This window comes from Serinus canaria (assembly GCF_022539315.1).
Source record: "Serinus canaria isolate serCan28SL12 chromosome 7 unlocalized genomic scaffold, serCan2020 HiC_scaffold_29, whole genome shotgun sequence".
NCBI classification, from domain to species: Eukaryota; Metazoa; Chordata; class Aves; order Passeriformes; family Fringillidae; genus Serinus; species Serinus canaria.
In genome coordinates this window covers 2506149-2527600 of record NW_026108147.1, presented here as the reverse complement: position 1 = coordinate 2527600, position 21452 = coordinate 2506149, and the positions used below count along the sequence as shown (strand labels likewise).

The 21452-nt window shown below is 48.1% G+C and overlaps 1 protein-coding gene across 2 annotated transcripts in view; it reads left to right on the top strand.

The window, feature by feature from the left end:
• The window catches only part of ABCA12 (ATP binding cassette subfamily A member 12), a 78844-nt gene that overhangs the window by 54253 nt on the left and 3139 nt on the right, over positions 1-21452 (top strand). Inside the window, exons 35-52 of one of the 2 annotated variants that reach the window (XM_030231500.2) lie at positions 994-1246; positions 2589-2675; positions 3479-3572; positions 5035-5162; positions 6389-6476; positions 6917-7022; positions 10325-10379; positions 11095-11272; positions 13469-13584; positions 14312-14471; positions 15717-15985; positions 16634-16844; positions 18285-18394; positions 19020-19164; positions 19294-19428; positions 20226-20329; positions 20573-20665; positions 21113-21218. In XM_030231500.2, the coding sequence (XP_030087360.2) occupies positions 994-1246; positions 2589-2675; positions 3479-3572; positions 5035-5162; positions 6389-6476; positions 6917-7022; positions 10325-10379; positions 11095-11272; positions 13469-13584; positions 14312-14471; positions 15717-15985; positions 16634-16844; positions 18285-18394; positions 19020-19164; positions 19294-19428; positions 20226-20329; positions 20573-20665; positions 21113-21218 (2438 nt within the window). Of the gene's footprint in view, positions 1-993; positions 1247-2588; positions 2676-3478; positions 3573-5034; positions 5163-6388; positions 6477-6916; positions 7023-10324; positions 10380-11094; positions 11273-13468; positions 13585-14311; positions 14472-15716; positions 15986-16633; positions 16845-18284; positions 18395-18946; positions 19165-19293; positions 19429-20225; positions 20330-20572; positions 20666-21112; positions 21219-21452 lie in introns of those variants that run through there. The other variant, XM_050987603.1, reaches the window with a different exon arrangement.

Here is a 21452-nt window from a genome sequence, read left to right as displayed (position 1 = left end):
AATTCAGAAAAGAACCAAGCTGCAGCACTATCCCTGGGGGTCTGAGACCTCCTAAAGGTGCCCCAACCCAAAAATGAGATATCCCTGGCTGCAAGGTTTTCTTGGGTTAGAAACTGTACTTATAACTATACAATTTGTAGTCAGGAAGGTGTCCAAGGGGCAACCCAGAGGTATTTTTGTACTTCTCAAAGCTGACCTGCACTGTAAATGTTACTGTAAACCATCACTCATGTAGAAAAGGGTTTTGTTTCACCTTTAAAAAAGCTGAAAAGGATTTGCTTCATGGTGTATTATACAGGTTAATATTTCATAAAGAAGAATAGCTGGCACAGGATTTGGCTCTGCTTTTAGTATACCACAAAATCTGTCTGTGCAAGAGGCCCAGTGGTTTGTGCTGGTTTTTTTTTATTTCAAGTCTAATTCCGTTATTTATTTTTCTGAGGACCTGCTTTTTAAATTATGAAAAATTTCAGCTTGCAAATCGAAAAGAAAAATGTATTTTGCCTGAAAGTTGAAGTGAATAGGTTGGATGTACATAACCTATTTCATCTGGAAGCCTGTGTTCCTCTTGCAAGGTCTCACACTGAAGGTCACTACACGCACACACTTGAAATTTAACAAAATACTGGTGTTACATGAGCTTATGACTGGAGTCCTGTCCCACACCTGATCCTGTGTTTGCTCCACCTGGGTAGTTTGGATTTGCCATCTGTGAAAGTGTGCAGGAAGCGAAATACCCTCTCAGAGTGCTCTACCCAGCACTTCCTGCCTTGCACAAATGCTGAGCCATGACCCAGTGCCATCCTTTGTGCCCAGACCAGCTCCAGTTCAGGTCCAATCTCCCCATCACTGCCCTGCCTTGCACAAACGCTGAGCCATGACCCAGTGCCATCCTTTATGCCCAGACCAGCTCCAGTTCAGGTCCAATCTCCCCATCACTTCCTCCATTGCACAAATGCTGAGCCATGACCCAGTGCCATCCTTTGTGCCCAGACCAGCTGCTGATCAGGTCCAAGAGCCTGCGGGGTTTGCCACTGTTGCTGAAGAGAACCTCAGCCCTGTTCATCAAGAGGTTCCACCACACCCGGCGGGACGTGCGCGGCTTCATCGCCCAGGTCATCCTCCCCGTGCTCTTTGTGATGGCTGCCATGGGCCTGGGGACACTGAGGACCAAGGAGACCGAGTACCCTGAGCTGCCTCTGTCCCCCTCCCTGTATGGCACGGCTGACCAGGCAGACTTCTTTGGGTGAGTGCTGCTCCTTGGGACCCTGTGATGCCCTGTGAAGGCTGACCTGGAACAGAGTTAAAGAATAAAGCAGGGATTTATTAGGAGGCCTCAATGGATCCACCTTGGGCAGCACAAGAGCCCAGCCAGGGCTGCACCCAAGATGAACCAAAATGGTCACAAAATGGACACCTGGTCACAGGGTCTCTCACTTCTATAAGTTTTGGTCCATTTGCATATTGGAGTTAATTGTCCAATTACAGCTTTAGGTTATGAAGTCCCATCCTTCTTGTATTTCTTCTTCTGTCCACATTGTTTATGCTCTTGGGCCTGAAATTTGGATCATTTGTCCTTGGTCCCCTGGAGAAGGAATTGTTTGTCTCACTACTCTGTGAAGAGAGCTTACTATCTCTTAATGTGAAGCTCAGAACTACACACTAAAGCAGTACAGAATCTAAAAAATATAAAAGCTAAAAGCTGAGGCATCACCCTACTCCCCTTGGTTCAGGAGGGAAATGAGGGACCCACCTCAGTTGCATCCAACATTGCAATTCTGGGATCAAATTCCATCCATCTTGTGAGCATTTCCCTCCTCTCTGTAAGCACAGGATGTTCTTTCCTGCTCAGGCCTTGCTGGTCCAAGGCAATTGGAAGAGCATGTGCTTTTCCAGGGTCATTAGGATGCCACCACTGAATTATTTCATTCTCCTTAAAAATCCTCTTACCAAAACAAGTATAATTGGTATAATTTGGTTTTCATGCTGTGAACCTCTTTCCTTTTCCAGTAATTCTCAGCTCTAAGTCAGAAATACAAAATTTAACTCTAAAGCCATCTGCTCTAGGTGTTCTTCCCAGGATTCCTCACACCTTTCCACTTCAGTCCTGCTAGATGGGGGAATGAGCCAGAGTTGCATGTCTGAGTCCTCTGTTCCTAATGTTCCCTGCTTCTCCTTTTGGATCATTGCTGGAGAGCTGGGGCAGAACCAAGGACAATCTTCTGGAATGGCCCAAACCAAGTGAATGTCACGGATGAGAGACCTGATTGAGCCAGGGCTGCAAGCAGTGCCTGGAAATTGCAGTAGATTTTTTTTTTTTCCCCATAAAGAGAAATTTGATTGTCCAAAAGTATCTTGCTTGGATCTAGAGGCAGCAAATCCCTGGAGTGGCTGAGATGATGAGGGCTCCTTTTAAATCTGTGTGACTGTCCTCACGTACAGCGTGTCCTTCAGAGCTGCTTCCACAAATACTCAATTATTCAACATCCTAAATCCTGTTTCAATCAAACACAGTTTTCCTCTGCACAGTGGAAGTGGAAATTCTTTGAACATTCTCCTGTTTTCTGTTTTTCTTTGTTAATTCTTAGGAATTTTAATGAAACCACAGCTGCTCTAGTTTCTTCCATGCTGGCTTTCCCTGGGACGGATAACACGTGCATGAACGAAAGCAATTCGTAAGTAGATCTTGGGGGTTTTTTTCCACTTAAACTCCAAACCTGCAAGAGAATTGGCATGACACTATTAGCCATTAGACCTTAATAACCATCTTTGATCATGGGCAGAATTCTCATGCATTGGACTCCTGCATTATGAGGAGTGATAAGGAAGCAGCTTTGGTGGTGGCAGGATGCCAGGAGGAAAATGAGCAATTCTCCTCTCTGGGAAGTGGTCCTTGCCGCCCCAATAACTCCAATTATAACCTGAGCCCACACAGCAAGTCCTCAGCACTGTGTTTGCTACCTCTATCTAGAAGCTGTGCCATGAGGGCTGGTTTGTTTTGGGCTTTGCAGATAAATTCTCAGGATGGTAAAGTCCTGGGCAGACTTGAATGCTCATGAAGGCAAATATTTACTCTGAGTGTTTGCAGTGACTGCCCAGGCAATACAGCCCATCACAGGAGTGCCCAGGGATTGCCACAACAATAGCCCTTATTTCTGGGCAGGTTTCAGCTGCTTTTGGCCTCTGGGTGCCAATTCCTTGCACTGTCTGCTGTAGGAATGAAGTGGTGCCTGGATTCCATCTGATAGCTGAGCGAATCCAGGCACAGGGAGCAGCAGCAGGGAGGGCTCTCTGCCAAGGGGCACGAGAGGCAGCAGCAGGCTGGGGATTCCCTGAACCACCCAGAGCTGACAAGAAGCTCTCTTTTCTGCTGGAACTGCCCAGCTGCCAGCCTTGCTGTCATTAAACATGACAGCAATTAGCTTCCTTTGCACACCTGAGCCCAGAGAGCCTCAGAGGAAAACGTGTTCCTTTTCAGGCAGTGTTTAACAGAGGACATGCTTGGCCAGTGGATTACCAGTGGAAACCAGAGAACTAAATATTCTGCCTGCAACTGCACAGATGGCATCCAGGTAACTTGGATAAACCCAAAAGTGAGGGGGCTTGGGGGATAATTGGGGGCCTTGTTTGTTGGGAGTGGTTTTATGGGCTGGCATGATGCTGAGAGGGACTCAGCCTTCCAAGTCCTCCTGTCTGTCTTTGGCCTTGTTGAATTTGCACACTGGATGACCACTGTCTGCACCAGCTTGGGGACAGGAAAGGAGACAGCATCCTCAGAATATTCACACCCTAACATCCCTGCCTTGCTCCTCATGGTGGGAAAAGGTTTAGTGGTGTTTTTGAGTGTTGTATGATTGTCCTTTTTGACAGAGGTGAGCATGTGTTCAAGAGGAAGATTTCATCTTATACAAGCACTGTCACTGGATAAAATCACAGCTACTTTTCTGCTTGCTCTTCAGAATTTAACTTTATGCAAAGTCTAGATCTGCTCCTTGTTCTAAATATTAATGATTAATAAGAATAATTTGCATTACAGTGGTACCTACAGAGCCAGATATGGGCACTGCTGGGATTTGCCTGCACTTGGGGAAAAGTCAGATTGTGCCCCAAGGGTGTTACAGTTTTAGAGTTCAGTTTGGGGCTGAGCTCTCCTCCCTTCAGTGCTGCTCACCTGTCCTCAGCTTTTTGCCATAGCAGATAAACTCATGGCACAATGTGATGCCTTTTAACATAAAGGATGTACTTAGCTGAACATTTCTAGTCATTCTTTCAAATGCAGCTCTTTTGTGCAGTTTTCTGGACATACACCTAATTTCACATCATTAAAAGTATTGGCATAATTTCTCCAGCAAGTTGGGATAATGTTCAAAGCTGATTCTCACCTCTAGCAGGCACAGGCAGGTGTTCCTCAGCATGGAGGAAGCTATTTTGTGTATTCAGATGAACAGATGCACAATGGGGGAGTCCAGGGCTTTTGTTCTAGATGAGCTGAAGGAAGAAGCCAACATGCTGTCTGGGAGGACACTTCAACCTCATGAAACACTGATGTGACTTTGGGCCTCAGCATGTTAAATTATATATTCAGGACTAATTCAAGGTTTCTCTGAAGCCCAGGAAAACATTTCCAGTGACTGACAGTAAAGCAGAAATGCAGAGTGTGGCTGCTGAGAAATGGAAGTTGAGAGTTTGAGGCCACAGAGTTTTCTGCTCTCTGAGTTGTTTTGCCCTCTGCAGTTGTCTGTGCAGTCACTCTGCTAAATTCAGCCTTAATTCAACCAAAATCTTCCTCCATAGCATGAAGCACATCTCCCAGTGATGCCAGGAGAACTGAAGGGTAGATTTAAGCAGAGGTTGTTTTTAAGCACGTCCCTGAATGTGTTGGGGACAGTGTGCAGGGGTGTGTGCTGTGTGTCCCTGCACCCTGGCTTGGGAAGGAGCAGCCTCTGCAGGAATGCTGCCATGGCAGGCTCTCAGTCTTGTCCTAATGTGCTGGTTTTTAGTTAAAACACAAAGTTTTGCTTTGTCTCCCCTCAGACATGTCCACAGACAAACTACACTCCCCCTCACAGAAGGACCTTCTCCACACGGACCCTTTACAACGTGACAGGGCACAATGTGGAGAGCTACATCCTGGCAACCACCAAAGACTTCCTGCAGAAAAGGTGGGGCACAAACCCCTCCCTCTGTGCTGGATGGCACTGGGAGCAAGGCAGGACATCCTGGGGTGGTTCTTTCCTCGGGGTCACCATTTGTGACAGTGTTTGCAGGGATCCCAGGATGAGGGAAGAGATGAGAATCTTGACTCCATGTTCAGAAGGCTGATTTATTATTTTATGATCTATATTACATTAAAACTATACTAAAAGAACAGAAGAAAAGATTTCAGCAGAAGGCTGGCTGGGAATAGAAAAGGAATGAATAACAAAGGTTTGTGTCTGGCCAGCTGGGCTGGGATTGGCCATTGATCAGAAACAACCACAGAGACCAATCCCAGACCCACCTGTGCATCCCACAGCAGCAGGTAAGAATTGTTTGCAGTTTGTTCCTGAGGCCTCTCAGCTCCTCAGGAGGGAAAAATCCTAAGGAAAGGATTTTTCACAGAACACGTCAGTGACAACGTCCCCTCTGCCTCAAGAGGTGGCAGGGCAGTGGGGTTTGGAGTCTGCTGAAAGGAGCTGAAGTGTCCTGCAATCATGGATAAAAGATAAAGGCTCGTGCAAGTGCTCTGCTTGATGGAGCAGATCATAGCCTGGGGATAATAACGTGTCAGTCAGCTGGCATCTTGGGGCTGCATCTGCAGACAAGCCTTTGTCTGACTCAAATCTTTAAAAAGAGGAAATCTGATACAGCCTGTCATGAAATAAACTCTGGGGAGAGATTTTCCTCCAGATTTGACTCTCTGAAGAGTCTCAGTGAGTGCTTTACTTCGAGGAGTGCATCCATTGCAGTGAGAGCAGAGTCTGAGCATTTCCTTGTGCTGTGGGGTGGGTGTGAGCTCTCTGCCAGGCAGCTGGCACAGCAGGGATGGGGCAGAGGTCACCTGCCACTGAGGCTGGCAGGAAATGTGTCCCTCTGCCACTGACAAACTGAGCTGCTCATCTCCTGGGTCAGAAGCAGCATCTCATCCCAGAGTGGCAGGTACACAGCTCCAGGATCTGCCTCCAAGGGAGGCTTTCAGCAGCTTTGTGACAAGGCTACAGAGCTTCTGGGGTTTTTTCCCCCAAAAAAGGCTCCCAGGGGAGAGGTGGCTTGGCCCCACCTGGGATAAGCTCTCTGAAGTCAGGCTGGAATTGCCTGGGGGGGCAGTGACATGTTGGCATGGCTCATCCAAGGCAATCAGGGCTTTGGGATGAGGGCAGCAATGCATTTCCCTCTGGTTTTCACTCAGGTATGGTGGCTGGAGCTTTGGGCTGCCTTTGACACCAGATCTGCAGTTTGACATCAGGCCAGTGCCCCCCAACAGAACACTGACTAAGGTAACCAACCTCCACCTGCTCACCCTGGCATGGGAAGGGTGGGACTCAGGAGAAGCAATGTCAAGTTCATGGAAATTCCAAAAAAACCCAAACAAAACCCTCTGAAATCTGCAGCTTGGCATGACAAAGATGACTTGCAGTTCATTTTCTTTTCTCTCCCCTTTTCTCTCTTTTCTCTCACTTCTCTTGCTAGCAGGAGGTAATTTTTCTGCTGTCATAATTTTATTATACAGGGGTGAAAAGATCAATTAGTAACACTTTTATCTCGTGAGGGGATGTATGTACCATAACAAGGGCTGGTGCATTCTGATATGCCCATTTCTCTGGTTCAGCTCAGGGAAAATGTTGTAAAGCACCAGGGCTAAAATGTGAGGTGGTTTGCAGAAGTGAAGCAGGACAAACCAACATATTGTCAGTAATAATTTCTCAATTGTGTGCAGGTGTGGTACAATCCTGAGGGTTATCACAGCCTCCCAGCCTATCTCAACAGCTTGAACAACTTCATTCTTCGAGCCAACTTGCCAAAAAATGAGACTTCTAGATATGGTAAGTGTCCCTTTACAAGAGCAGGTAACTTCTCCCCTTTGGAGGGATATCCTGCAAATCAATGACAACACTTACCTTGACTTCAATGAGGCCTTTTCTTTACTCACTGTTCTGCAATTCCTTTCCAAACAGAATTCAAGAGCATGAATAACTCACAGAGTTCATTTGTCATAGTCAGAGGCTCAGGGGAGCTGGGCAGGGAGCCCCAGGTCCTATGTGAAACACTTCATCTGAGACATGCCAGCAGTTCCTGATGGATTTATTGCCTCTCATGTGGCACTGCAAGGGCTTTCTCTTGAGAGGTGCCCATCAGAGAAAAGCTCCTCTAGGTCATCTCCAGGGGTGGGTTAGATTGGGAAATTTTAGGATGTCACCCATCTGCTGAGAGCAGCCAAGGGTGTGTGGAGATTGAAGGAGGAACAGAATTTCCAGCTGTGTTTTGACTCTGACACCTGACAGACACAGATCCTGGAGTGCTGATGGCCCATTTGGGGTCCTCATAGCTTCTCCTCCATAACACACTGCAGCAACCCAAACTCCTGCTGGTTAACCAGGGCACCTTGCCTTTCCCTTTGCAGCTGAGCACCTTTCACAGTGCAGTGTGGGCACAAACCTGTCTGCAGGTGTGTCTGCCTCCAGAGAGGGCCAGGCTGCAGAGACAAGAAGAGATTGATCTTGCACAGAGATGTCTGTGCTCTGCTCTGCCAAGAGCAGCAATTGTGTGCAGAAACACCCTCCTGACTGATCTTGGAGCTGCAGTGCCCTTCCAGCCATGTCTAGCCCTGCTCACCTCAGAGGGCTGCTGTCCCTGGTGACACAGGGACAGGTGGCAGTGTCTCTTGGCTCACAGGACATGTCTGAATTGTGCTATGATGGAGCCAGGCATGTGGCCTGAAGCTCTGTGTGTGACACCCTGAATTCCAGCAGCAGCTGATCCCAAGTGGCCCCCAGTTCTTCCCAGCTCACTCCACTGCACTGAGACTCCCCTCCCAGCCAGCTCAGCTCACAGGGAGTGACACCAGAGCCTTGTCCTGGCCACCCCCTCAGTCAGGGCCTGGCTGTCCTCTCTGGGGTTTGCAGTGTGCCCTCAGCTCACACATCACAGAGCTGCCCAGAGAGGAGACCCCAGCCAGGCACTTCCACATCCCAGAGCAGCTGAATTATTAAGCAGTGAAGCTCCTTGCTCTGTCTCTCTATTCCCAACACATGCTGTGTTGGGAAAGAGCAAACAGCAAAGGCAGGAAGCTCTTGTGAACAGCCAGAAAGTTTTCCCAGGGAAAGTTTTCTACCAGCAAAATAGCAATTTTCAGGGGGAAAGAGTTCTGTTCTATCTGCCCCACTGCTTCTGTGGTTTTGGAAAGAAATGCTTAGCAATAAATGACCAGAAAGACAATTCTGTGCTTCCCACTAATCATCCAAGCCAGAGAAGGGGAGAGATAAAGTGAGTGGATGAGGCTGGTTCCCCTGAGGTGGAGTAAATCCAGTCTGAAATACAAGAGAAGGCACATTCCTTGGGGTATGCTCCTGGCAGCTCAATGGAGTTGTTGTTGTGACAAATAAATGATGGTTTAAGAGCCATTGAAATGGCCAGATCAAAGTGTGTTGTCACTTCAGCACTCAGAAAGAGGTGCCAGTCCTGCTCTAGAGGTTTGACTTAGACTGGGTGTATTTAAAAAAAAATACATAAAAAGCTTTTTACCCTGTCACTAAGCAAGTCATAATAGCTTTTGACTTCTGTATATTGTGCTTTCTCTTCTCTCAATCCCAGCTAACAAAAAAGGAGGAAGCATTGAAATGGAAATTTTGACTTCTAGCCTAAGCTCCAGTAAAGGAAAATGGCTTCATAGTGAAGTATTAACAGATTAGACAGACAGTATCTTTCTTTCTCTCTCTCCCTTTTGGAGAAGGCAAACATTTCCTGGCTGTTTGTATGGCTTTATCAGCAGTCCAGGATTTTAATCCCATTTCTCTCACTGATGACAAGACTGAGGTTTGGTTGGGTTTGGTTTTTTTTCCCTCCAAAATTAATTTCTGGTTAAATCCTCCCTTTCAGATTCATTTGCTCAGCATGGCATTTGATCAGCTAAACCCTCAGGCTCCTCCCTTCTGGTCCCCCTGTCAGAGTGCCCATTCTTAGGGAAAATTACCCAGGATAATTCTTCATCACATCATTCCTAAGGTCTGCCACCTGGCTGTGAGGAGTTTAAATTCCACAAGTGGCATGGTGTAGAAAATCTCTGGATTTAAGAACAGCTGGAGGTCCCCCAACACTCCCTGAGGCATCTTTTAAGATGTCAAAATACAAATTGAGAGCCACATTTTTAGGCACATAAACATGGGAGCCCTTTCTCAGGAGTCTTAGAGACTGGGCTGGGCCAAGGCAGTGGAGGTTGGGGCTGCCCCACCAGTGCCCTCTGTGCTCCTTTTGCTTTTGTGGGCACCAATTGCCTCCAGACATGAGAAGCACTGTGGTGAACAATACCACTGTCTTTTGGGCTGGGTGTTCTCCTTGGAGAAGAAGTGCTTAAACCTCATCTGAAGATACCTGCACATAAGTAGAGAATTTCTCCGTTGCAGTTTGGGCCTGATAAAAACCCATTTTTAATAGATTGGTGTTTTTTTTTTTTTTTGAAAACATCACAGGGACTTATCAGTGTGATAATTAAATTTTTGCTAGTAACTGATATCAAAATACTCTTTATTTTATTTTTTTCTAGTTTTTTAAGACAGAACAGTTCAGAATTAACTCACTGCCACACTGGGGGCAAAAGTAGCTTACCTGGGTTTCTGCTCTCACCTCCACAGATCCCATATGGAGAAAGAAAAACACCTATCACAGGCAGGTAGCAGTTGTGGAGGAGGGCAGAAGGGAAAGAATTGTTCCTGGTGATAAAGGAACAAATGGAACAAGGTGGGCTCAGCAGACAGCAGCTCTGAAACAGAACACATCCATCAGTCTGGAGGGTGTCAGTGCTGAGGGATCTGAGCTGCCCAGCACAGCCCCACAGTGCCTGATCTGAGTGTGGGATGGGAATGGGGCTGGCAGCCACACAGGTGGAGGAACAGGGCCCAGGGTTTGCATTTCAGATCTGTCTGCAGCCAAGTGAAATCCTAGGAAAAAGGAGGATGCACAAAATCCTGCCCGAGATCACACAGAGATGACAGAGCACAAACACACTTTTGATCTGCTTTTCTTCTTTTTTCTCTATTTTCTATACTGTTGTCAATATCAGGAGCTGGTGAAGGAAGCTTTAATCTGGACATATTTTCAATTTCTTTTTTTCTTTTTTTTCCTCCCATAGGTATTTTCCTATCAGCTCACCCATATCCTGGAGGACAGAGCCAAGAACAAGTAATGTAAGAAGATTCATTTGGCTGATGCCTGAATTTTTTTAGCTTTAAAAGGAGCAAACCAGCTTATTGCAAACCATAAACCAGCCTAAATTCCTGGATATCTTTCTCTAAGTGATGAAACTGTTCTCACTCATCTTCATTCCCCCTATTCATGAATATTGTCCTACTTGCCACCAGAACTGGGGATTCCTGGGGGGGATTTTTGGCAGGATCTCATGGAGATCTGGAGGTCACAGTTACAGCCTCACACATTTGTGTGCTTGGGCATATAAATAAATAAATAAATAAGGATTATGATGATGATAATAGTAATTATGATGATGATATTATTTTTCTTTTGGCCCTTCCATTCCATGCTGAGGTCCAGCACTCCAGCTCAGTCCTGTGAGTCCCCTTTGCTGGAAATCATTGCCATCAGCAAAGGGACCAAAGAAAGGAAGAAATTCTCCTCTGTAAGGGGGGTGAGGCCATCCCTGGGAGTGTCCCAGGCCAGGTTGGACAGGGCTTGGAGCAGCCTGGGATAGTGGAAGGTGTCCCTGCCCATGGCAGAGGACTGGGATGGGCTTTGAGGTCCCTTCCAGCCCCAAATCATCCCTGGATTATAAAAGATCTGTACCAGACTCAGGACCTTATTTCTCCTGAGCTCTGACCAAGCCTCACAGTGAGGCAAATCTGCCACTTTCACTCACCAAATGCATCTTTCTCCCCTTTTTTCCAGGCTCAACAGCTTACTGGACATCATAGTGTCCATGTCTGTTTTGGTGGGCTACTCCATCACCACTGCAAGCTTTGTGCTCTACATGGTCAAGGAGCACCAAACCAAAGCCAAGCAGCTGCAGCACATTTCAGGCATTGGGATGACAACCTACTGGGTGACCAACTTGGTTTATGATCTGGTAAATAATTCACATTCCTAAATGCACCAGGGGGAGCATTACACACCATGGGGGAAAAAAAGTTCTTTATTTAAAGTTCTTCCTATTGCTACCAAGAGTGTTGTGTAGTAATTGTTCTCCAAGGCACTGGGGAAGATTAGATGTGAACTGCAGCACTGGATTCTGCCAAGCAAAGGCATTCCTGCTCTCTGGAGTGTGTGTAAAACACCCAGCAGATTTATATGGCAGCAGCAGGGAGCAGGCTGCAGCTTGATTTCCATCCCAGCACCCAGCTACTGCTCTGACAGCTTGCAGGGCTGGATCTGCTGTCAGCCAGGCTCCCCAGATCTGGGGTGAGGCTTTGGGGCTCGGGGCTACAGCCCCTCTGGGATCCCACAGCAGCAGGATCCCTCAGCTGACACAACCCTGCTGGGCAAAACCCCACCTCTGGCTGGAATGCTGTCTGTAAGAGTCTGTGTTACAAAGTTTTTAAGCCAAGAAAAGCTACAAATGCAGCCTTGCAGGACCTGAGCAGTTCTTTTTCACACAGTGCTGCTTGGATGTGCCTTGCTGAGCTCCCAGCACTGCATTCCCTGGCATAGGTGTGCCCCTGTTCCTCCTGAAGTTGTTTCCTCCTGGGGCAGAGGGTTCATGGCACTGTTGGAAAGCATTGCTGGGCCAAGGGGAACAATGTTTGGAGTGTCTGTAGGCTGGAGTGCTTTGTGTGTTCTGCATTCCCCCTGGTGCAGGCTGTCAGACCCTCACACAGGGAATGGGCAGTGCAGCCAAGCTCAGCTCCTGAGCCTGGGCACTGCCAGCTGGGCTGCAGTGGTGACCAGCTCCCCCCATCCCACACAGATCTGCAAGAGCCTGAAATCCCAGTGATTCCATTGCTTCCCAAAACCAGGAGATCCTCAAGGGCTTTTGGGTGACTGACCCTCTTTGGTGTAGGGAGAAGCAAGGGCTGGAATCCCATGGGGAATGTGAGCAGAAGTTCCTGCCTGGTGGAGCTGATGGGTGCAGGGAGCAGCACAAGGATGCCCTGCCCTGCAGGAGGGATGGAAGGGATCCCAAAGCAGAGGCTCAAGGATGCCCTGCCCTGCAGGAGGGATGGAGGGGATCCCAAAGCAGAGGCTCAAGGATGCCCTGCCCTGCAGGAGGGATGGAGGGGATCCCAAAGCAGCAGCACAAGGATGCCCTGCCCTGCAGGAGGAGTGGAAGGGGTCCCAAAGCAGAGGCTCAAGGATGCCCTGCCCTGCAGGAGGGATGGAGGGGATCCCAAAGCAGCAGCACAAGGATGCCCTGCCCTGCAGGAGGGATGGAGGGGATCCCAAAGCAGCAGCTCAAGGATGCCCTGCCCTGCAGGAGGGATGGAGGGGATCCCAAAGCAGCAGCACAAGGATGCCCTGCCCTGCAGGAGGAGTGGAAGGGGTTCCAAAGCAGCAGCTCAAGGATGCCCTGCCCTGCAGGAGGAGTGGAAGGGGTCCCAAAGCAGCAGCTCAAGGATGCCCTGCCCTGCAGGAGTAGAAGGGGTCCCAAAGCAGCAGCACAAGGATGCCCTGCCCTCCAGGAGGGATGGAGGGGATCCCAGGGCAGCGTGGCCCCAGCCTGGCTGGGCAGTGCCCAGCAGGGAGGGTGGAGCCGCTCTGTGCCTGCCTGCCCGCTCCGGGCCCTCCCTCCAGCCCTGCATATTTGTAAATCAGCCTGTGGCAAAATCCCCGGAGTCCTTGCACAGCCGGTATTCAGCGGGCTGAAACTAATCCAGCGCTCTCGGCAACTTGATATTTCTCAGTGAATCCCTGCCAGTAAATTCTGCTAAATCCCAGAGCAGGGGAGGAGAGGGAGCTCTCCAGGCAGACATTTGGTAGATCTCTGGCTTGCCTCGACACTATAAAGACTGGATTTACAGGGCACAGTGAAGTGGTCTGACTGCAAGGCTAACAGAAAACCCAGAGGGGTATTTTTCATTCACAACCTTTTTTTAAAAGTTCTTTCTGCCCACTCTCCTCAGTGCTGAGATTTTGCCTATTCAAAGAGGTTTTGTGGGTTTTCATCTGCAATTCATCTGGGGGGAATTGAGAGCCCACCTGTGTTTGGCTCCCCAAGAAAAACCAAACCAAGCTGCATTTGTTGGACGAGATTCAGTCCTGGCATTGTTTCTTCTGTATGGTTGTAGAACTGTTGTCCTAGTAACACCTTTTTAATATCATTTTGCAGGTACTTTTTATGGTCCCTATTGGACTCTCAGTAGGAGTTATTTCAGCCTTCCAGATCCCAGCTTTCTGCAACAACAGTAACTTAGTGGCAGTATTTCTCCTGCTGTTACTCTTTGGGTAAGTGTGGAGCTTAGTTATTTAAATATCACTGCACAGGGTAAGGAAGTGGATCTGAGATCCAGGGGGGAATATGTGGGCTTTTCTCTTCAACATGCCCTTCACAAAGAGTGACTGAGTTGCTCCTTGCAGGAGCAGGGGGAGGTGAAGCATTGTTGTCATGCCTGCTTTATTCAAAGCAATCCCTGTGTGAGGATATAGAAATATCAAGGAACAGCCCAAGCTATAAAAAAATGCTTGCTGACCTCTTGCAAAGTCCAAGAGCATTTTAATATCAGAGAGCAAAAGAAACAGCAATAACACAACTCTGGAAAACTTAGACAAACCCTGCCTGGCTTTGAATCCTTCAGGCCCAGGATCTCTGTTTTCAGGGGGGTTCCATGTTCAAAGTATGTCTCATAAACCTTTTCTCCAAATTCAATTCTTTCTAACACAAAGGCATTTTTCCTTTCTTTAAGCTCTGTCATGTGGAAATGTAATTACATACCAGAACAGAACTGTTGTGTTCCAACTCTGGGAGTGTTCAAAGCCAGGTTGGACAGGGCTTGGAGCAACCTGATCTAGTGGCAGGTGTCCCTGCTCATGGCAGGGGGTGGAACTGGATGGGCTTTAAGCTCTCTTCAAACTCAAACCAGCCAATGATTGTGTTGTCTGATGTCTTCAGTGGTTTGTTTTCAAAGTAGCCTTTGAGTTACCATGGTTTTCTCTGCACTGTTGGTATTTATAGATATGCATCATTTTCCTGGATGTACCTGCTGGCTGGGCTTTTCAAGGAAACAGGGATGGCCTTCATTGTTTATGTCTGTGTCAACCTGTTCTTTGGCATCAACACCATTATCACTCACTCTGTTGTGTTCCTGCTCTCCCAGGAGAAAGCCACAGACCAGGTAGGAGCCCCACAGGTACTGACCCTGTGGTGACCCAGCAGGAGGCTTCTTGTGGGCTTGGTGGCTTTAATCAGGTCTGTAGCAGCTGGACACAGTCACAGGGTTTCATGGGGTTCCCTACAGACAGGACAGGAGTCAGATATGGATCTTGCTTGTCTGTAAATCTGCACCCCCAGCAAAGAAGGAAATGATGGTGACAGAGGGGAGAACATAAAAAGAGAGGGAGAAAACTGAGGACAGTTTATAACCACCCTGGTGATGGAAGATGGAGGGCAGAAGGTGGTGGAGATGCTTGATAAGAAGTTGTTGATGGACTTCAAACCATTGCTGAGTTCTTGTGGGGGGTGACAGCTGAATGTCACTGCCCTGAGTCTGACATGGGCTGCAGTTAACCCAGCACCAGCTGTCTGTCATTTCAATCTGTAGTGCAGTCATCTTCTCCCTGCAAGGATGAAAAACAACCCAGAGACAGTGATGATTCCCTAAAGTAAAGCCCTCTCTTAAACTGAGATCTGCCTGGGAATGGCTGGGATAAAATGCACACCTTACACTTCGATTTCTTTCTTTGTGGAGGGCAATTACAATAGCTGGGTTGGATTTTTCTCTCTGTCTGGACAGAGTTTGTTCAGCAACCCCTTGGATTTTAGGGATATGCAATTATGATCACCTTTCATCCCTCTGTGTCCCAGTGGCAGAGAGTCAGTTCCCTTCCATGCTAATTTAGTGCCTCTCCAGTTTGCTTTGTGCACTAATCCTTTCTTCTGCTAGAAATGTACCAGAGATCTTTGCTGTGAGACTGCACTGGGCTGTTCTGCTGTGAATTAGCTGGAAAAGCCCTTCTATGTCTAGAAAAGCCAAATCTTTTGTTTTATGGAGATGTTTGTCCAAGGAAAACAGACAGGGCAGTGCTCCAGGGGAGCAGATTAGGGGGGCACAGTGGCAGGACTCAGCTCTGGCTCCTGGGTGGGTTCAGAGTGCTGGAGCAGCAGCAGGGACCATGCTGGGAGCTGCCTGCTGTTTACTATGGGTGATCACAACCTCAGAGCTGCCTGTTGACTTTTATGACCTTGTGCCTGTGAAACGAGCTGTCTGCAGAGCTCTTTGCTCTCAATTTATCTCTGCTGAGACACAGGCAAATCCCAATGTAATTGTTACACTTCAATCCCACAGTAAAACCTATGAATTTATTCCATGTATAAAAGCAGTGACTGACTGCTGCTCTTTGTTGGTTTTTTTTTCTTCCAGGGCTTGCGTGATCTTGCTGAAAATTTAAGGCATGTGTTCCTCCTGTTCCCACAATTTTGCTTTGGCTATGGCTTGATTGAACTGTCTCAGGATCAGGCACTGCTGGGCTTCTTAAGAGCCTATGGAGTGGACTACCCTGACAAAACCTTTGAGCTGGACAAGACCACATCCAAGCTGCTGGCCATGTTCATCCAGGGCACCGTGTTCTTTGCCATTCGACTCACAGTTCACGACAGGATGGTCCAGAGAGTCTGGAACAAGGTCCTGGAGTAAGTAACACCTGGAGCCCAAGTCCTAAGTAACACCTGGAGCCCGAGTCCTAAGTAACATCTGGAGCCTAAGTCCTAAGTAACATCTGGAACCTCCCTGGGAGCAGCCCCAGCCACAGCTCCATGGTCACATTCCAGGCTTCCACACCATCACTGGCAATTATCCAGCCCATAAATTTCCAGGACAATTTGTGAATGTGGAGTGAGTTTTCTCTCTGTTAATATTAGAATATTAACTACCAGAGGTGGAGTTTACAGAGTGCCCTGGTAGTTGGTGCTGGCTGGCACTGCAGCCCTGGGTTTGGTGGGTGGATGCTCAGCTGTTGGTGAGGGCAGTCACTCCACTGACAGCCTCCTTTGTTTGGCTCTCCCCATCTCCTCTGCCCTGGGTGCTCACAGAGAGGAGTGAGAACATCCCTGTCACCTGCATTAGGAGCTGTCCACAAGGCAGGACCTGCTCCAGCCCAGATTATCTGCTGAAAAAGAGGGGGAAAAAAACAGGCAGGAAGAGAACACTGGGTGGAGCAAATAGCGGGAGAGAACAGAAACTCCGAGTGTTGTGTGCATGCCCTGGGATCTCACAGGGAGGCTCCCCAGGATCTATCCCGGCTGCTGCTGGAGGCTGAGTCCCTCTCTGCCCTCCCCCAGGTTCCTGTTTGACAGAGTCCATGGCAAAGCCTCCCTTCTGCCCCCTGCGGCCGTGGAGGATGGGGATGTCCAGGCAGAGAGGAGCCGGGTGGAGTCTGGCAAAGCTGACTTCGACGTGGTGCAGCTCCAGAACCTCACCAAGATCTACCACCTCCCTCACAAACGCATCACAGCAGTGAAGAACATCAGCCTTGGCATCCCTGCTGGGGAGGTGAGTGAGGGGAGAAGGCTGCAGGCACCGTCCCCTGTCAATGGTTTGTTCTGCTCTGGCCTCTTCCTTTCTTTGCCTCATTTATTGATTCTTGGGGTTGCAGCAGTGACAAAAGGTTCCTGGTAGATTTGGGACATCAAGTGACAGTTTGAAGGCCCTAGAAGGATGGGAATTGATGGAGCTCTATATTCAGAGCAAAATGGCTGCATGCTCTGTTTGTTCAGTGCAGTCTTGGGGGGGTCACTGGGGATCACCAGGTGGTGAATGAGAACAGCAGAACGTGTCCAGCTGAAATTATTCACCTGAACTGCATGGGACATGGTGAGTCAGGCTTATCTGCTTGTGTTATCCCATCAGGGGAAGACAAATCACTCCAGCTGAACACACATTTTCATGAATCAGGACCTAAAATTAGCTCCAAAGAAAAAAAACATTCTTTGGTCATGTCACTGCAGCTGCCTCCCTGAGAAGTGAAAAGACAGGAGTACAGAGAGCACCCCTGAGATCCAGAGGAAACTGGAGACCAGATTCTACCTCAGGCTGTGCACCTGACTTGTGGGGAAGCTTGGAATTAATCCTTGGCACCTGGTTTATTTTAATGGCCTGGGTCCCACTGAGATGAAAGGACAGTATCCTCACATGGACACTGTGCTGGTCTTTATGGCTGAGGAGTTTTTATAAGCCAGGACTGGCACTGAGGTCTCTGACTTCTAGAAAAATTCACTCTGATGCTGGTGGGATTCAGGGCACCATTCCCCACCTGTAAGCAGGAGCTGTGCCTAGATCCTGTTCCTGTATGGACCAAGGTGGGGAAGAGCCCTGGATTGCTGTGCATCCTCAGCACAGGAGGACTTTCACATCAGCTGGTCTGTACTAATGATGGCAAAGTAACAGTAATTATCAGCACAATGGAGATGCCTGATGCAACACACAACTGCCTATCTCCAACCTTAGCTATAAAATGTGGATTTTACCATGACATGCAGGAAGACAATTTTTCATCTTATTAAGGTAGTGCTTTGGTGATACTATGTGACAAAAACCTTGTGTTGATGAAGGTTTTAACCAGTGCCAGCCCAAACCTCACTCACCCCATCCCCAGGAGCAGCTCTGTCCCTGTCAAGGGGAGGCTTGGCACAGATGAGCTGATGGGGATTTGGCCTGAGCTCCTGCAGAAGTGCACCCCACAGTAAAAGGACTGACTCTACTGGAGACACATCCTTGGTTCTTCACCATATTAAACAAATGGTGCTGATATAGGCTGGAGTGTATGGCACCATAAACTCCACTGTAACACTGCCATGCTCTGAGTTCCTCTGGCAATTCATCTTGCTCAAGGGACTGGAGAAAGAAGGGGCAAGGTGCACTGAGCAGCCATCTCAGAGCAATATTTCTGCATTACAAATACAGCAGGTTTACATTTTGACTTTTCTTTCCCAGTGCTTTGGCTTGCTTGGTGTGAATGGAGCTGGAAAGACAACAATCTTTAAGATGCTGACAGGGGATATTGGAGCATCCAGTGGAAGGCTGCGGGTCCAGGATCATTCTGGGTATGGAGGATTTGATTTCTGGGGAAGCAAATCAACCTGAGAGCAGTTTTTAAGGCTGGGTGGCAAAGGAAAAGAAATGTAAAAGTCTGAAATAAAACACTCAAACCAAAGCAAAAGTAAATAAGCCAGGGAATTCATCCCTTGAAGATGACATGGTTGCTTCTTAGAGGATTGCATTGTGCTGCTCAGAGGTGTTTGTTCCACTTCAGCCCATTGCACATGGGATCAGGCTCAGATCCTGAGCAGTGTGATCCCACTTCTAAGCCAGACCTGGAGCCCAGCAGGGCTCACCTCAAAGCTTTCTTCACCAGGTGTAGGCTTGGTGGCAGCTGTGCCACCAGAGGTGCTGGCAGTAACTGGAGAGCTACATACTGGACATGCAGCCTCTGCAGAACTGGGGGCCTGAAAGCTGGAGCTCTGCAGATCCATCTTGCATTTTCCTTCAAGGGCTGGGAAGGTTGGTAGGGAGTAGGAGAAAGAGATTTTCTCCCTCCTGTTTGATTCCAGAGCAATTCAGTGAGGTTATAGTGATGTGCCAACCTCCTTTCACAGGTCCTTGAATGACATCAGTGAGGCCCACTGGCAATTCAGTGAGGTTATAGTGATGTGCAACCTCCTTACACAGGTCCTTGAATGACATCAGTGAGGCCCACTGGTCACTCTTTGGCTACTGTCCTCAGGAAGATGCCTTGGATGACCTGCTGACCGTGGAGGAGCACATGTATTACTATGCTCGGCTGCACGGCATCCCAGAGGGGGACATCAAGGGAGTGAGTAACAAGGGCTTTGACTTGCAGCATTTCTGTCCTTTGGAGCCTTTAAATCAGTCCTTCAATTAGACACATGTGTGGTAATCCATGGGCTGGACAGGTTGTGGTAGCAGAACTCTTGTTGCCTAGGTTGTGCTCCAGCTACTCCACCGGCTGAACCTGATGGCCTACAAGGACAGAGTGACCTCTATGTGCAGCTATGGCACCAACAGGAAACTGTCAACTGCTCTGGCTCTCATTGGCAATCCATCCATTCTGCTGCTGGTGAGAAATGGGGTCTTGTTGAGGGAAGAGGAGCAGGTCCTTGGGCTGGCAGGAGAACTTGGACAGTCTCACAAAACCTCCTCAGGCACAGCTTAAGGGACATTCCCCACATACCCATGCTTGGCCTGACAACAGAAACCATGGCAGGAAAGTTCAGGTTCCAGCAAACACTCATCTTTTCTAAGAGAGTGGCAAGTCTTTCAGTTTCTCTGGCAGCATCTTCCAGAAGTCAAAAATAGATCATATATTTGCCAATTAAACTCTCCTAGTTCCCAGCTCTCTCTTGTTTTTTATTTCTATCAACTTACCTGCACAGCCTTGCAAGAAAAGCAGCAGCCAAGACTTCAAAACTGTAGGAGAGCAAAGGAGCCACTTTCCTCAGGCTTAGAACATGACTGCTTTTTTAGCTTTGGCTTCCTGTCTTGTCTTTCACTCTGAATTTCTCCTTCTTCCATTTGCTTACCTCATTGGTAAAACGTTGCTTTTTGTGCAGTTTTCCCACTTGCTGTGCACTCAGTGTGTGCAGCAGGATTTCCAATAATAAGTCAGATACCTAGTGGACATAAATATCCCTTGTCCCAACTTCTATTGAGCCCAGCAGTGCTGCCTTTACTTCTGACCACCTGCCAGTGCTCATGCTGCTTTGTGAGATAAAAAAATCCCAATAAAAATAGGAGGGGGGAATTCTCTCTATACTAAACTGCTGGTGAGCCCAGGCTTGTTTACTTTTTGAGTGCAAATTTCCATCCAGTCCTTTTTGAGTGCAAATTTCCATCCAGTCCTGTCTTTCCCAACAGGATGAGCCGAGCTCTGGAATGGACCCGAACGCCAAACGCCACCTTTGGAAAATCATCAGTGAGGAAGTGCAGAACAAATGCTCAGTGATACTCACATCCCACAGGTAGGGCTGGGCTGCTCTGCCTCCCCTTTTGGGGTCAGCAGGAGTGTGGAGAGACCCATCCCTCCCTGCTCTTTGCACAGTTTCAGGGCACCAAGCTGTGGCAGGTTTGGGGGTTTGTTGTGGCTGACTGTGGTGTCCACAGAGACCCACTTCAGGGAAGACTTTAGTGCTGTTCTCCAGGTACTTAACCATGTTTTTATACCTTCTCAGTGACTTACTAGGGTTTCTTGGTTGGTTTTGCAGCATGGAGGAGTGTGAAGCCCTGTGTACCAGGCTGGCCATCATGGTGAATGGGAGTTTCCAGTGCATTGGCTCTTTGCAGCACATCAAGAGCAGGTCAGTAAAGTGAACCTATTTCACTTTCACTGAGCAGCCTCTGGAGTGACTGACCTACAGCTCTGAGTGCTCAGAACATGAGAGCTGTGTTATCAAAACAATGACTTTTCCTGGTTCATCTCCCTTATACTCCAGTGAAATTCTGGGTTAACTAATGCACTTTCTACTCCCTCACAGCCTGTCTTCCCAGAATGTGTCCCCCAAAGTATTCTGTTCACTGCTACAAATGAAAAATGTGTATTAGGGTTGAGCTTTGGTTTTATTAGTTATAACAATAGCTCAGCTTCTCACTAAGTTTCACTGCAGGTTAACAACACTGACCCCATTCAGGCTGCACCATGCCTGGATTAGATTTCCCCAAAGAGGCTGTGCAGCACTTTCAAAGGTGTTTCTTCATCTGTTTTTCTCTTTTTTACAGCATTAATTGTGATTTTCTTTTCCCCCCAGATTTGGAAGAGGATTCACTGTGAAGATGCACTTAAACAGCAGCACAGTTTGCACTGAGAAGCTGACAGAGTTTATGAAGTCACACTTCCCAAATACATGCCTGAAGGTAAGCAAGGCAAATGCTTTCAGGAGAGGCTTTCAAAATCCCTTCAAACTGACCAAGAAGATCCTTGCCCAGTGGACATCTTGTGACATACTGTGCACATAGATCTGAGCTCTCAGAGCCACACTTGTCACTGCTTTCAGCTACATTTTCTGAGAGCTGGAGCACTCCAGTTCCTGGTGGCTGAAGTAACATCAGCCAAAGAGCTGCAGTGACCCTGGAAGGCAGCTGTTATGT